The sequence below is a fragment of the Coloeus monedula genome (genome assembly GCF_965178545.1).
Source record: "Coloeus monedula genome assembly, chromosome: 5".
Taxonomy (NCBI): Eukaryota; Metazoa; Chordata; class Aves; order Passeriformes; family Corvidae; genus Coloeus; species Coloeus monedula.
In genome coordinates, this window is record NC_138785.1 from 4,710,646 (window position 1) to 4,727,547 (window position 16,902).

Below are 16,902 nucleotides of genomic sequence, written 5' to 3' on the forward strand. Positions count from 1 at the left end.
TGTAGGGATAGGTAATACATCTTTTAAAATGAAATTTAAACCACACTATTTCATATCATAAACTTATTGTGTTTGCTGGTTGCTCTCCGCTGTCTTTGTAATTTTCTTCTACATCAAAGTCTGACAATCGAGAAATTTTATTTGGTTTGAAGTTTGGTTGGTCTTAAACAAAAGTACTTGCACCACATCTAAATGCACTTTCTCATCCACTTCAATAGCAGACTGAATTACCTTTTTCAGGGACTGTCTGCTTCTAGTTTCCACTCCTTGTCCTGTCATCAGGAGAAAATAAGGACAAGCCAAGGGTGACACCAGTTTTCAGCTCAGGTGAAAGGCAATACCTTGCCTTTCAGTAACACTTGCTTGCCTCTCACATGGACCTGACTTTCCAGAGCTGAAGGATGATTTATGTTGAGCAAATTTATGGAAGTGTATTTTAAGGCAGAAGATCACTTGATTTAGGTGTGCCTTGACATGTTTAATATTTGAGGTGGATGGGAGTGGATGGTGACTGGAGAAAGAGCAGTCTGAGGAGATGTGGGGAAAAGTCTCAGGCTTGTTGACAGTGATGTAGGAAGAGGTGTAGCAGGTTTTAGATCTGCCTGCTGGTTTGGGTAGGACATATTACATGCCTTTATGTGTTTCTGACAAGCCTGTCTTGTGCTTCTTAGTTAATAAAGACTTTTTGAAGAAGTGACTCATTAAAAACAGCTTCATGAAACAACCAGTACACATTCTACAGAGCATCTTTGATTTGTTTGTTTTTTTTTTTAATAGTTCTGCTCCATAGTCTGAATTCAACAAAGTGCTCTGTTCTGCAGGTATCTTGGTCAGACATAGGAGGACTAGAAGATGTCAAGCTGAAGTTGAAGCAGGCAGTTGAATGGCCTCTCAAACATCCCGAGTCCTTCATCCGAATGGGGATCCAGCCTCCCAAAGGTGTCCTGCTTTATGGACCTCCTGGGTGCTCAAAAACCATGATAGCAAAAGCTTTGGCTCATGAAAGTGGCCTCAACTTCTTGGCAGTGAAGGTAAGACATTCAGACTCATATTTTCTTAACTCCTGCATAACAATTGGTAGTTTATCAGTTTCCAGCATTAAAATCCAGTAGCTCATGGTGTTTCTGATCCCTCTATATGCTCCAGCAAACACCTTGTAAATATAAAGTAAGGTTTGTGTTTCCTTATGAAAAGTAGTAGTGCTTTCTTGTATGCTGTTAAAAAATTGTTATTTGTTTTATCACAGCACAGATGTTTGATGGACGGGTAAGCTGTGGAGTGGCATCTTAAATATTGGCATTGTTTAAAGTCTTTCTAAAGTGGCAACAATACTTAAACTGCAATTAAAGCAGGAAAGGGAAAAGTGACTGGATAGTGGGTAGCCACTCTTACTGGAATAATTACTTGCATGCATGAAAGTATTATCATCTAATCTCTTACACTCCTTTTCATTCCTCAGGAAGGTCACTTTCTTTATCTCACTGTTCATGTTTCGTTGCAGGTTTTTCTTGTCCTATTTGCCTTTTTTTATGGGGAAATAGTTCTACTTCATCAGTTTTCAGAAAGCTTGCGAAGTCACTTATATCTTGAATACTCTGGGATAAATGGGATATTCTCTCAGCGTTAAGAAACACTAAGTATAGAAAAATTTTGGATTTTGTTGCCTATGAATCAGTGTAATTGATCACTGTGGGTTGTCTGGAAAACACATGAATAGGAGTTATTTAATAATAATACTGAGCTTCACTGCATAGGAAAGAAAAAAAAAGATAGCAGAGTGATTCCACATGGGGCAGTCCTGCAGCTGTGTCAGAATGTTAATGAAGTGCAAGAAAAAACATTTGTTTAAGTATTTTAAAAGTATCTCCTTCTCTACAGTAAGATCACGTCCCCTTCTCTGTTGACCATCTTTTTGCTCACAAAGCCTCCTGTGTTAGCTCCTGCACAGCTTCCTCCTCCTCCCATCCTTTCACGCACGCTGTAGCTGTAGCTGCGGATCCTCTCTGGGAGCTGAGGCAGTTGTGTTGACCCTGAAACCAGCAGCGCTTCACTGCCCGGGCTCAGTGGGATTGCAGACAGCCCTCTGGGTCATGGTCACATCAACAAGGGCAGCCTTGGAAACTTCAGCCCTTAAGAAACACTGCCTTTACTGCCTCTTCCATAAAGACAAAGTAGTTCTTTGTGCTCCAGAGTTACTGGTAAACAAGGTAACCTTTTCCTTCTCCTCTGCTTAAAAGAAAACATTCCTCTTTGTCTCACCCCAAGCACTGGTGCCCCAGAGGGTGGGGGGAAAAAAGGTAGCAGTCTGGATAAAAAGCCCCAGTTAAAAATGGATGTTGTTGCTATCTTGTATCCCTCAATCATGGCACCGTCAGACATTTTTACTGATGCAGGTAATTGTCCAAAGTGAAGGGTGGCTCATGCTGACCAGGAGGTATCTGAAGGTGCAATGATGGGAAATGCTTGTGTACAGTAATGCAGCGTTTTTCCATGGTGGAGTTCTGCATGTGCAACGTCCTCCATCGTTGAGAAGCTGCAGCAGAAGTGTCTGGCTCGAGGAAACTGCCTGTGATTTCCTGTTGGTTTAAATCTCTTGGCCTGAAACTGGTCAAATATTCAATGTACAGATGTTTCAAGAAGCACATCTCTGGAGCATGTCCAGCCTTGGACATGTTGACTCCCGGAAGGGAACATAGCCCACTTTCTCTAACTTCACATTTGTTTCCTGGACAGAAAAAGGCAGCATCCATCATGTACTAAATGTATTAAACATTGTCTGTAGCACTTTTTTAAGCACAACAGGCATGAATTAATTTCCACTGCAACTGTTCCTGCAATAAATCCAAAGTAGATTAATGTGTGAGGTTTTGGTTTGTTTTGTTGGGGTTTTTTTGAGAGGGGATTTTTCTTTTCTTGCTTATAGCCCAATTATTTTTTTTTGTTCTCTACATTGTGTCTCGGATGTCCATCCCTGGAACTGGCATCAGGCATTTTGAAATGAAAGTGCAATTCTTGATAATTAACTTTTCAGACTTGCGTTTTCCTCCCAGTCTCTCCTGCCTTGAGTAAATAATTCTGATGAAAAGTGTCTGCTGTACAGCTTGTAGGATACTCTTTCGGGACAGTGCAGGGGGCAGAGGTTCTTGGGCCCTTCTGGAGCAGGGGCTGCAGGCAGGAGGCACAGCTCTAGCTGTTGGAGCCTGCTGCTGGATGCTGTCTCTCCCTTTGTCTGAAGGCTGAGAGGAAATAGATTCTGTTACATGCAGTGCTTGCTCGGTCCAGTGAATTTTGGAAGGCTGGACCTATTGTGTCTGCACACTACATTTAAGAGCCACGGGCACAGTAAATCCCAACTCCCGCAAGAGCTGAATGTACTGTCCTTGTCTGAGTTGGCTGTCCTGCTTCAGTGCAGCAGGTATTGCCCCAGCCCAGCCTGCCTCCAAGAAGGCTTTGTTTGCCAGATGTGTCTGTGCCGTTTGGACAGCTGACTGTTCAGGGATATGTTTCAGCTGGGTTATGAGCAAACTGTTAAAATGTGACCTTTCCATCTGTCTTGGGCATGGGGAGCTGTCACAAGGCAGCCTCTGGCCCACGTCTGACTGGCCTCTCAGGAGGTTTGGAAGATGGGCAGAGTCTCGATGTCATTTCTGGGCAGAGGAGCTGAAGAAAATAATGTGATAACAGATGTTTGACGTTGCATCCTGTTCTCTCCTGAAATCTATTGTGAGGTTTGAATGGTTAGTGTTACAATGAATGTGGCGCTTTTGTAAACATGCTCTTTGATACTTGGCCAAAACCTTTTTATAGCTGTATTTTCACCAAGATTGGCGACCTTTTGCTTTTCCAGAGCAAAGCAGCTCGTTGGTTGGTTTGTTTTACAAAGCAATCTTGCATATAATTCCTAAGGGGAATAGTTTATTTTTGTTCCTTCTCTTGACTTTCTTTGTCTCTAATACAATGTATCTGCTAAATTTACTGGGGAGGAGGTTGTCAACTACTTTCCAGGGGATGGCTCTTCCTGCTCCTTCCTGCCAACCCCTTTTTCTGAATCTCTTGTAGCATTGAGGCTTTTCAGGGTTTGAATGGTCATCTGGATTATTCCCCCCTCCCAAACCTCTGTTACAGAAAAGGCAACTGAATTGTTCTCAACTTCTTGGAGATTTTTCAGTGTTTTGCAGCTATGGATACAAGCAAATGTAAGACTGCATGAAGGAATGAATTAGGATAATTTTTTCATTCTGCAGGATTGGACGTCAGTCTTGACTTATCAATATTTTTTGATCTGACTGACCACTTATTTTAGTCAGCCTTCTCTGCATTTTTGTCCTTCTTCACAATCCCTTTGTGCTTTCTCCAAAGTGTGTAATTTTCTTCTGAAATGTGTTTTATGCATTTTTTGTTCTAGTAAGAAAAACCCCTTGTATACAGGTATTGGACCTATCCATATGAATATGATGGGGATACAATTTTCAGCTTCTGCCAGGCTGATGACACCTTGCTGCTATATACAACCTGTCTCTCCGACATTTTTGCTTTAGATGTCATCTAGCTTTCTGAAACTGAACAGAAAGGAAATTAAACCCTTTGTCACTGTATTCCCTCTTTTGACTATTTATGTGGTAGGTATTTCTGTGGACTGTTTTGACAGTTCCTGCACTTAGGGTCAGCTTTGACTAGCTGTTTTTTTGAGCTATATTTTTATGAGACCAGCAGGATTTTTGTGGTGACATTATAAGAATATTTTTGGAGGAAGCTCACCTATCTTGCTGTAGGGCATAGATAATTATCTCTGCATTTGTCTGGCATTTTAGTTTATTTAGATGTGTTATGACTGCCCTCTTGGATTTTTAATTTCTTAGTTTATTTTGTTTTTAGGAAATCCTGTGTCATTGTGTTGTGCTAAGAATCAAATGAGTATTACTTTTCCTTACAGATTTTCTGTTGCTTTTCTGGGAAGCAATTTGCAGAGAATCTCGTGGAATATTTTCCCCCCTCCTGTTGTTGTGCTATTTAGGTCATTAACTTTAGTACCGAATAAGAAAACCATTGTGCTTTTTTTGGTTTTAACCTATTTCAGAATGAACACTGGAGTCTGCTCTTGTCAGGCTGGGTGAGACTATCAGGGTACCCACCCAGATAAACTCCATCAACCAGCTGTGATGGTCTGATCCGTGGGGACTTGGAGTTCTGTTTTTCTGTCCAACAAGTGGATTACCTGAGTTTATAAAATAGATAGCAAGAAAAATTATGTAACTTCTATATGCTTGTAAAGGTTTTGGGAGCATCATTTTTCCTCTTGCTGTTTAGTTCTTTTTAACACGTGTCTGTTGAAAATCAAAAATAAGGCAAAACCTCGCTTAGGGATAATGACAAAAACCAGCTTAAATTTAAATAAATTAAATTCCTTGGAGTTCAGCTAAGTGAGATGCAGTAATTGTTGTAAACAGGATGAAGCAATACTTGAAAAAAACCCCACCACACAAAGAAAACCAAACCCACCTGTGACAGTAAGGAGTGTTTAAGGATGTCAGCACTGAGCAGACCACTGGTACAGATGATGGGAACTATACTGTTCTAAAACTTTAATTTAAAACATTAGTAAGGAGCTCCAACTACAGTGTGATTAAAAAAAAAAAAGATTAAAAGAAAAAAAAAGGGAAATATTCCTGACCTTTTATTTGCTGTTACTTAAGAGCTTGGGCTGAAGGAATCTTTTCTTTTTTCAATTAGCAGTAATTACAAAAATATACACTGTTCCCAGGACTCTGACTTCACCTTGGCTTGGTTTAACTTCCTGTATCACCCAGCTGATGCTTTTGTACCACTCCCCGTGCTTGACATGTGCTTAAGCTTAGTTTGTCATCTGGGTCAATTATGTCAAAATATTTTCCAATTGAAGTTTCCTCTGCTTTTCCCTTCAGCTCTTGGCTGTGGCAGCTCCAACAGATTAATGAGGCTTGGAAAGGTCGACTGCATTGCTTTGTGAAGAACTGTCACTGAGTTTTGGGGAGATAGCTTAGCCTTTTGATGGGGATTTCAGTGAGCAGAAGCCTGAAATAAGAAAGCTTGATGACTGTAAGTAGTTATAAGCAAAACATTTCAGATGATAAATGCAGAAGCATTGTGGTTTTATGAGAAACTTTGGCAAACATTTGATAAAATTTCTAAAAAGATCCACAGTAAGGCATTTACAGTAACTTATTAGTTAATTAGCAGATAGTAAAAATAACTCTGTTTGAAATTTGACATTTTTTACAAGGGATAACAAGTTGAGATACTTTGAAGAGTTCTTTTAATCCTGAAGCTATCTGCATATTTTACTCGACTAAAAATAAAAAGAAATCATTCATCCATTCTCACCATAAGCTTACCAAAAGTGAATGTGCAAACAGAAATTTATTAAATATAATCCCCTGCCTCTGTTTCCTTGTCCCTTCTCAATTACCTTGCAAATTTAATTTTTATTAGCACTTAATTTCTCTCTCTCTCTCATCAAGTTACCAGTGATGGAATGGGATGTTGCTGGAGGTGTGAAGTCTCAGCAAATAGGTTTTGCAGGAGGGGTGGCTGATTTTGTGTGGTTTTGCTGTGGGATTTTTTGATCCCACGTGGATCCTGCCCTGATGGTGCCAAAGGCACTCTGAAGGCACTGGTGCATGCAGTGAGTGTAATTCAATGTTTCCACTCAGTTCACTCTGCAGTGCAAATCCTGGCTTCTGTCTTGTGTAAAGAAGCCTCAAAAGATTGTCACTGGAGTTTGCTGGTCAAGGCAAATGGCAAACAAGTGGATTCTGAGGCATGCCAGTAAAGAAAATTGGGTATTACAGTTGCCTTTGCAGTCTGACCATGCTGCTTATAGCAACTTCACTGCAAGGATTGGGGTTTTTGCCAGTTTTCCCCCTTAAATACTGTTAGATCACACAAGCACCTGCTGAAATTGAAGTTTTTCAAACCCCAGACAGGTGTCAACAAGTTTTTAAGGTCCTCTGGAATGCAAGGCAGAGGGAGAGGAAGTGATTAAAATGGTGCACGGTGCTCAGCCTGAGGTTTCCTTGTGCTGGGAGTGATGCAGATTAAATCTTTACCCAGCCCTGAAAGAGAAGAAGCAGGCTTTATTCTTAACAAGCAAATAGAATGCGTTTTCTGAGCAAATATTTTTCTGTGCAGCGTAACCAATTACCAAATCACACACATACAGCCTCTGCCTTAGAAAGAGCCTTACTGTTAAAATAAAGGAAGTCTCAGTGTTTATCTTGTTAACTTGCTTCCCTGCAGCCGCCCTGAGTCATGTGGTGCTTTGGTTGGACTGTGGGAGGGATGAAATAGCATTTTGCCATGGAGATTACAGTGCCAAAAGACTCAATAACTAATTTCTGAGTCTCTTCAGTGTTATTAGAATAGAGCATAAGGCTGAGAGAATTGGGATTGTTCAGTCTGGAGAAGACAGGGCTTAGGAGTGACCTAATTGTGGCTTTCCAGAACCTAAACAGAGCCTACAAGAAAGATGGAGAGAGGCTTTTTCCAAGAGCATGTAGTGACAGGGTAAGGGGGAATGGTTTTAAAATGGAACAGAGTAGATTTAGATTAGATAGATTAGGAAATATTCTTTACTGTGAGGGTGGTGAGGCACAGGCACAGGTTGCCCAGAGAAGCTGTGGATTACCCATCCCTGGAGTTCTCCAAGGCCGTGTCTGAGCGACCTGGTCTGGTGGAAGGTGTCCCTTCCCATGGCAGGCAGGTTGGAACTAAATGATCTTTAAGGACTCTTCCAACCCAGGCCATTCTGTGATTCTGTGACTTTATCTCACCTTCAGTGTCAAAACCGGAAAGACTAAAAAAAAAATGATGCTGGTTTTAACTCTGTGAAGGGTGTATTGGTGGGGTGGGATCAAGCTTTGCTCCTCTCATCTGGATGTCTAAGCTTCTCCTGACAGTGTTCAGAGAAATTAGCACTTTGCACCTTAGAGGTAAATGTCTGCCAGTCCAAATAAGTTAATGTAAATGTCTAACTCAGATGCAGGTGTGCGAATGTGGGCTCTGAACATTACCCTAGGAACACATTGTGAACAGTAGAAAAGTAATTTTGGCACCTCCTGTCTCTCTTTTCTTGTTCTTTTCTGAGATTCACAGTATGGAGCTCAGTTTCTAGAGACATCATTTGAAATCACATACTAATTATGACTGATACTTTAATGTCTGTTTGATCATTTCTGCTTTGAATATGGCAAAGATGAAATTGTGCATTATCTTGTAGTAATAATCTAGAGTAATAATCCATTGGATGTCATAAAACTCTCTAGTTGGATTTTTAGAACATAGGAATTGTACTCTGTGGCTAACATAGTTTAATGTGTCTGTGTAAAAGCCCAGAACCTCTATGTGAGGTTATCACACTATTTCTGAAGAGTCTAGACTGAGCTGTATGCTGGAGAAATCTGGAGCTGTGCCCATGTGACTCAGAAATCCTAAGTGCATAACTTGCCTGATTGCCAAAATAGTAAAAAAAAAAACTGTAAGAGAAGTCACTGTCTAAATTTCCTATGCAAGTGGTGGAAAAAATCTGCAAGTGGTCTTAAGCCCTGCTCAGAAAAATGACTGATACTCTTTAACTTCAGGGATAGCAGATGTCCCTTTTGCAGTTTAAAATCACTTTGAGAACTTCTGTCAGAACCATGTGTATACAAGCTTATCTCATGTTGCTGCATGTATGCAGGGGTTTTATCTTCTGCACAGTTAATCTTTCAAGAGTTGATTCTGATAATATTTTAAATGTAAGGAATTTTCTTTTTTTATTAAAATAAATAAATTAAAATTCACCAGACCATAAGCAAAGCAGAAGGTTTCATAATACAAGGGGATATATCTCATAAATGGGGATGGAATAGTCTTTAAGCAAAGCATGCCTGGAAATTCTCTCTACTTTGAGGCTGAATAAAAAAACCCTCAGCAGTATCCAGTGGGCCTGAATTGGAATTTACTGTCAGTCTGGATTCTAGCTCACAAATACTTATGTGCATGGCTAAGCTGCAACTACTTCTGCCAGTTTTCTGCTCCAAATCTTTTGCTGGTTTTGGAGTCACTGTGCAAATGACCACAAGAAACAGGTTTTGTTTCTTCATGTCTGTTTGTATGGAAGATGACTTGTTGCAGATGAGAACAGAGCTGTGCAGCATTAAACTAGCCCATTTGTTACTAGCACCTCTTGGTCAGTGTATCAACAGCTATAAAAAGCTTTTAAAAGAATCCTTATGCTCATCCCTGGGCCAGCAATGATCTTTCAACAAATGTCAGCTTGCTGACTAAGTTAAGCTCACGTTGTTTGATTTTTAAAGCATTTAGAAAAGCACTGAAATATAAAATAAAATCTCTCCTGGTATCTCTTCAGTGGCTGCCAAAGAAAGCCTGCTGAAGGTGAGCTTTGTGAAAATGAGAAGCTGTGTCAGCTGCCAGCAGGTGACTTTGTGGTGGTCTATAGACTGCCTGTCCTGTGGATTTATTTTTCAAAATAAGAACTGCCATCAATCTGAGCTAAAGGACAGCACAGGTGCAGACAGGGTAAGGCAGAGGCTCAGCTCAGGTGGGACCAGAGCTCACCCAGTTCGGTTGCTACCTCCAACTGCTTTGAACATTTGTAGTTTTTGTGGTTTTCAGTGTTTGTGTGAGATGAATTGTACAGAGATTCCTCCTCTTCTGTGTGTGCTTTGTCTTACTTTGGAGCTTCTTCCTTTCTTGCCATGTATAATACGGATTCCAAGCTGCTCGCAATAAAAACCATGACACTCAAATGCAGTTCTGGTATCTCTCATGAATGGTGAGTTAAAAGACTTCCAAATCAATTTCCATGAAAATTCTCCACAAAGAGGCGCAGGTCATTAACATGTAGTGGTCTTTCAGCTGCAGTTGCTGCTTAATGGAGAGAAAAATGGAGAAAAACTTCATGTCGAAGCTTACAGCAAAAAGCATTCAAAATAATTCTCTTTGGAAACATTTTAAACAGTATTTATTGCTTTGATGTTGCCTCATATTTTAATGCTTAATTAAAAATAAAACTCCAAGCATCTGAAATTATATTGTACCTTAGAGCTCAAATAGAGTAGTTTTGGGTTTAAGCTGGTTTTTTTTTTTTTTTTGTGTGTGTTTTTTGTTTTGTTTTATTTTGTTTTTTTGCTGAGGCAAAAGAAAGTGTCAGTCTGTTTGATGTTGGGTCATAGGAGAGGAGCACCTGGTGGGCACTGATCTGTGTGATGTTGGTTTCCATGGGAATACTGATGTGAATGAAGATTACTTATGGGAATAAGGGCACGAAAGAGAAGGTCCACGGGCTTCAAGGAAAAGTTAGTGAGAGAAATCTGTAATTGTGGGTAGAGTCTGCAGCAGTTTCTCAGTGTAACAGGGAGCTGAATGGAAAGAGAGGACTCTGCTCTTGTTCCTTAAGGATTTGTCAGGGCTGTGCTATCGGATTGCTCATCTGCCCTGCACGTGATGAATGGCGACGGCCCGGGGCAGCTGAGCTGTGTTGGAGCTGCAGCCTGTTGCTCACTGCCTGCTGCACACGCTTCATGGGCGGTGTCAACAGCAGCAAAAGGCGCTGTGTTTCTCTCTCTCGCCTTGTTTTTGCCTTCTCTCTTTCCCGCATTCCTTGGTTTTGTGTCTGAATAATTCTGTTTCCGTGCAAGTACCCACTAGACTTCAGTTTTGCAGTCATTGGAGGCTTCCAGCTGACACTTCCAGCTACCACAGCAGTTGCTTTCAGGGTGGATGTTGCTGAAAGGAAGCAATGCTAATTGTATCATTTACCTTTCCTACAGACAAGGCACACAGTGCTGGCACTATCAACCCCTGTACTGTGGCTTTGGCCCGTGTGGTGCTCTAGGTCTGCCTGCTGCACTGTCTCACCTGGTCCTTTGGATAATGGACAACTCTTTTTGCAAACAAGGAAATTAAAATGGTGGCTATGCCTGGATGCTTTGCTGATATCAGATAACTTGTGCTTTGCTTTTCAGAGGATATGTTTTTCTTCCCCCATTAGCACAGGTGTTTTCCAGTGTTAAGGTAAAGTCAGTGCATTAACTGTTACTGCAGGAATGAAAATGAGCGTGGAGAGGGGAGACTGTAAAAACCAGTGTGCTGCATTTTTAGAGTGATGAATTTGTGTTCCATTCACCAACCTGGGAACAAAGTCCAGATGGTCCCGTTCAAAGAGGGGTTGTAACAGAGGCTCTGTCACTGCCAGTGCATAAATGTGTGTCTGCCACACATTCTTAATTGTGACATACCTGTTGTTTAAAGCTGCCTTGTGCTCTGGGCTGAGTGTTACCTGAAGATACCCACAGCTGGGAGAGGGTGGGTCAGCTTTCTGACTGTGAAGGATGGATGTTGTTTCCGCTGGGGAAATTACAAGGACACCTGTTGTTCCCTGGTAAATAAATTGAAGCCACTGGCTCTTTTTGTTCAGGGTAGCAGATAATCATCCTTGGTTGTGGCTGCAGGTCAATGTTGATGCAAACCAGGCTGAAGTCAATGAGACATTATCAATCCCAGGAGAAGCTGAGGCCCATTAGGAAGCATTATTTAAGCAGCCTATCCTACAGGATATAGCAGAACAGAAAATACTCTGAGAATTTGCCATTGTTTTACTTTTCATAATTGTAAGTTCTTGTTCAAGACTCCAGTGCTGACCCTGTGGTCTCCAGCCTGTTCCTGGTGGACAGGGCTGTGAGGATAAACAGGCACCACAGCAGCTGGCGCTCGTAATCCTGCTTGGCAGCCTCGGCAGAGGAGCAGGAATGTGAATGAGCTCAGATACTGAACAGCTTCCTTGCTAGGGATGGGTTTCAGGTGTGCTGCTGTGGAGCTTCTTGCTTCACCTGCAGAGTGCCAAGTTCAAGGAAGTGCTGTGAAACATTGGTTTAAGTCACTGTTGTGGTGCTTGGTTGGACAGGATGCACGTTGAGAGTGCAAGTAAATGCTTTACTGTGATTTGGCCTTCTGGCTGATTTGCAGCCCCTTGGTGCTGTTGTTGAACGCTTTTAAGAACCTCCAAGCATTTTTTTTTTTTTTTTTTTGTTAATTCCATTTCTCATGAAGGTACTGGGAAAGTATTAAGATGAGAGGACTAACCAACGTGCATAGGTACTAAAATAAATGGAGAAAACTTGGTTAAGGTAGAGGGTAAGTAAAAATGCACCCATAAGACCTGCAAATGACAAAATCTCAGAATTTTTTGTAACAGAGCATGACCAGTGTAGCACTGGCAGATGGTTTCAGTCATTTTGTGTACAAATGTATCATGCTTAATTATTTTCTATTTTGCAGGGGCCTGAGTTGATGAATAAATACGTTGGTGAGTCTGAACGAGCAGTGAGAGAGGTGAGAAAGGGCAAGCTATGGATAATGTTAGATGCTAAACTTTCTTGGCTTTCTTATTCTTCTCTGCTTATGAGGTACCTTTAAACTTTCTGAAAAACTCCTTCTGGTGTAAGTTTAAAAAAGAAAAGAAAAAAGTGAAGCAGCAGGGATATTTAGCTTTCTCCTGCATCAGCCTAGTGATTCATGTCAAATTGGGGATCCTGTAGCAGCTTTTACTGCAAGCCTGTATCATGAAAAACTTATAAAAATCTGTTTTCAAGTGAAACCATCCCAAAGCAAGACAGGACTCATGTCTTTTATGTGAAGCTGTGTAGCTCTTGAGGTGTGCAGGGGGTGATAGTGTACTGTAAACAGCTTCCATCCGTTAAAACTGGGTGTTTCATTGTTGTTTTCTTTGTAGATCTTCAGGAAAGCCAGAGCAGTGTCTCCTTCAATTCTTTTCTTTGATGAAATAGATGCCTTGGCAGTTGAAAGGGGAAAGTAAGTAATTCTGTTACAAAAATAACAGACATTATTTCCTGATAAATTACTCTTACACTGTACAATCACAGATTTATTTACCTTTCTAGAATTATTTTATTAAACATATTCGTTCTTTGTACAGAAGGGTAATGTGTGACTTTTACTCAAGCCTGTTTAACTTGGCATAAACAGGTAAGCTGGTGGAGTTCCTCCTTTCTCATCTCATTAGCCTGAATGATTCTACTGGTTCTCATGCTCTTTGGCTCTTTTCTGTGGTTTTACCTTTTATTTCCAGTAACTTAACTCCTTTCTTTTCCCAGGGTTGTTGCACTGGCCTAATTTGGTGTCTCCATCAAGCAAAAAATATGATCATAAGCTACATAAAACAAATTTCCAAGGAGACTACTCATATACATAAATTTACACCTACATTTAAACATTTTGCCAGACTGGGAAAAACTTCATGAAAAGAATTTGGAACACTTGTGTCCTTTCATGTGTGACATTAAGAAGGGATTATTGTGCAAACACCTAGTATTATTTTTTTTTTATATCCTCCTTTGTGATGATTCCAAGAGATGTTTAGCTCATGTCTGAAGTAGGATTATTGCAGTTTTTCGTTGCTACTATAGCATTTAAGACTTGACAGGCTTTGTAAGTGGACTTTCTTGTGGGATACCTTCTTGTAAATGTTAAAACTGCTACTTGCTGTTGCAGTAAATACTTTTATGCTGTTTTATTTTGTATGAAAAGCTACCAAATTGGTGCATTAGAAAGTATTTGTCCAGTTTAAAAGCACGTCAAAACTTCAACATTTTTCTGGAAAAAAAGCTCCCTCAACATCCTTACACATTCCTTTGTATTGCAAGAAGGGCATTTGTATCTTTAGAAAAGGATAACAGGTGTCATTTTGATGTTTCAGTGACACAAATAAATTATTTGTGTCACAGGAGGTGGCATCACGTGTAGCATAGAACTGCCCTGTGAAGCTGCTAAGAAATGAACGTTCTTGCTGTTGGAAATGCAAAATCTGATGGAAGATGTTTTCCTCAGCATCCTTCTCACATGAAATGTATGCAGCTGTGAAATTTGTGAGCTTCCTAGAAGTGGTATGCACCGAAACGCCTGCCTGCTTATTACAACAGAGAAATTGCAAAATTGTTTGCTTGAATCAAGCCAGTGGAGGAGAAAAAAATATCATCCCCTGCTGCAATTGTTAATGTGTATAGCTTTCAGAACTAGTACTTCATCAAGATCAAACCTCTTGGAAGATTAAGCCATAACACATTTTAAACAGCCTTTTCACACAGTGCCCTGGAGGTGTTGAGTTTGTTTGGTTGTTTGCTTTATTCTTTTAGGGAGTAAACAACTTGATTTTACCTTACCTAGAACTATCCATGGGGGATAGTAGGCCTGGCACAGCTTGCTGAAGAATGTGGTGTGACCTGCTGCAGTCGTGTTATGCTGGAGACATCTGGTTTTGGAGCTTTAAAAAGAACAGGGTGGGACACACAAATATTTCATTGTCAAATCTGAACCAGATGGGAGGTAAAATATGTAGCAGAGTTCTCATAAAATTCATCTGAAATTAAATGGTGTAGGAAACCAGACAAGGCACTTATTAGAAATGGCCCTTTTTTACAGGCTGACTTTGCACAGTAGGAATTTGCAAATGCACTAGAGATGCTAACGATTTGTGGCCTCTGGAGATCCATTTCCTGTTCTATTACTGACCATGCTGAAGTTTTCAAGGAAACACCTGTTTATATTGTCTCCCCATTCCCTCTGTTGGCTGAATTAGTTTTCTTTGCCTTGGCAGTGAAAAACACTCTGTGATACAGCTTCGTAAGAGGTTTTTCGTCTTGGTTTAAATCTTTGTTAGGATGCTGTGGGCTTTGTGCACCATGTGCCACATTCCCTATCTCCTGGGTAGGCAAACTCTCCTGATCCTACCAGGACATGTCCAGAGACACAGAGAAGCTGAAACTGTTAAGTTCGAGAGTAATTTCACATATAATTCTGATCAGAAATACAGATGTGAAATAACCTTGAGTAAATCACTTAATGCTTTTGTTCTTCAAAGCACCATGCCAAGTATTTGTTAACCCATTATTTAGCTTTGACTAAAGCTTGTGGGTTTAAAACAGAAGTGTTTTGCTCCCAACCTTCTGTAGAGATCACAAGACTATCCCTTCTCAGCAGCAGGCACATATGAGCTAACAGCCTTTGTAAATAATGAGTGTACAGGTAGATCAAGAAAGCTGAGGAATTTTCTTGTTTGGAGCATTCATTACATTGTCTCCTTTGCATCAGGTAGTGGATTCTGTCACTGCACAAGCCATTACTCCATGGCAAGCACTGTGGCTGCACTTGGTTATGCCACAGTGTTTTATTTATTGCACATTCCCAAGCCATCATTCATTCCATAATTGTAATACATCTAACACACTACCTAATGTAACTGTCTCATGTAGCAGTTTTGTTTTACAAAATGTATTTGTGTGTTTATTGGTTAGAACAAGTAATACTTTGAAGTCAGCAAAAATTATATTAATTGACCTTGCGTATTGTCAAAATGTATTATTTGGAAAAGATTCTTTCTTATCCCACCTGCCTAGAAGTTCCGTATGTTTTATTGATACAAACTAAGCTCCTGGATTTTTTTTCTTGTCTGTCCACAACCGCCCTATTTTGCTTGTAGGCAACCCACTAATACATATTAATCAAGGAATTAAGACTGTGGGCTGGATACATACCAGTGTTGAAGACAGTTTATGAAAATGTAGTCCTGCAACTCTGCAGAAAAATAGTTCAATGTAAGGAGCAATTGCTCGAGAAAAAAATCTGATTATCCTTGATGCAAGAAGTCGAGAGGGTGATTCTGAATAGATTTGGGTTTCCAGTGTGATGGTGAAGACATAAAGATACTTTGAGCTGTGTTCATTTCTGTGTTTTGTTCTGTTACTCTGAGCTTCTAATGTTCATGGAGGATTTTTCCATCGCCTTCTGATTTATGTTGAGATGTTAAGAGTAAGTTTAGAGAGAACTGAAAATTAAGAATTAGTGGCTCAGTGGCCTGACCCTAGAGAAGGAGGGAGGCATTCACCATGTCTGACTCTAAAGAACAAATTACAAACCTGCAGCAGAAAAGATGGTAGAAAGTTAGAGGTGTCACAGTGAGGTTTGAAGAGGAGAAATGATTGAGAAAGGAGAAACTTCTGCAGTCGTGCACCAGGAGAGGTGAACCATGGGGTGCATGGAGCCTTTTCCACTTCTCCATGGTTCTAATTAGCATTTACTTTCACCAGCAGATTATAACTTTCTTTTTTTTCTCCATACTTTTGAAAGATGTAGTTATGACTTTTAGTAGGACAGATTGCACTGAAGCAGGACTGGTTCAGATACAGCAGTTTGAGCAGGAAAGTTTGCCTCAGAGTAATCCCATGCTTGCACAAAGCTTGGGAGGCTTTACAAATTGCACAGCTGTAGAGAGTTATGGGTATTTGTTACCCTCAGTATCCTGACCATGTAAAACCTAATTCTTCTGGCCATTAGGGGTTGCCAGGAGGGAAATGGCTTGGTAATTAGACTTGAAAGTGATGAATGAATGTGGGTCTGTGTAAATGCAGTGCAGACAGTCTGTTTGCTGAACTTCAGAAATCTCCGTGCTTTGGAAATGGAACATTGTTTATGTAAGTAGGATTTTTAGGATTTTTGGGCAAGAGACATCCTTTTCTTGTTTTTCAGAAGCAAAGCATTTCCCCTTTAACTGCAAATCTCTATAACGTAGGATAGGAAATGCTGTAGACTGCTGTAAATGACACTGATAAATTCTATTTTCTAAGGGGGAAAAAAAAAGAAAGACAAAGTCAGTACCTTGCATTTGACTTGTGGAGGCCAAAAGTTGGTAGATGAATGTTGCTAACCTTTTCAGACTGAGGGTAGAAGTGACAAACTGAAGGGTCTTTTGTACTAATTCCCTTAAACTACAACATGATGATGCTTTTTTTGGGGAAAGTACGTTATCCTGTATGCTGGGGGGAGGACAGATAGATTCCTAAGCCACAATTT

The 16,902-nt window shown here is 40.4% G+C and overlaps 1 protein-coding gene across 1 annotated transcript in view; it reads left to right on the forward strand.

Annotated features, from left to right (window-relative positions):
• Positions 1–16,902, forward strand: part of AFG2A (AFG2 AAA ATPase homolog A) — a gene marked incomplete at its 5' end in the record, with an annotated part of 163,604 nt that overhangs the window by 23,748 nt on the left and 122,954 nt on the right. Inside the window, 3 exons of the mRNA XM_082282222.1 lie at positions 822–1,031; positions 12,316–12,369; positions 12,770–12,849. Coding sequence (XP_082138348.1) covers positions 822–1,031; positions 12,316–12,369; positions 12,770–12,849 — 344 coding nt within the window. The remainder of the gene's footprint in view (positions 1–821; positions 1,032–12,315; positions 12,370–12,769; positions 12,850–16,902) is intronic.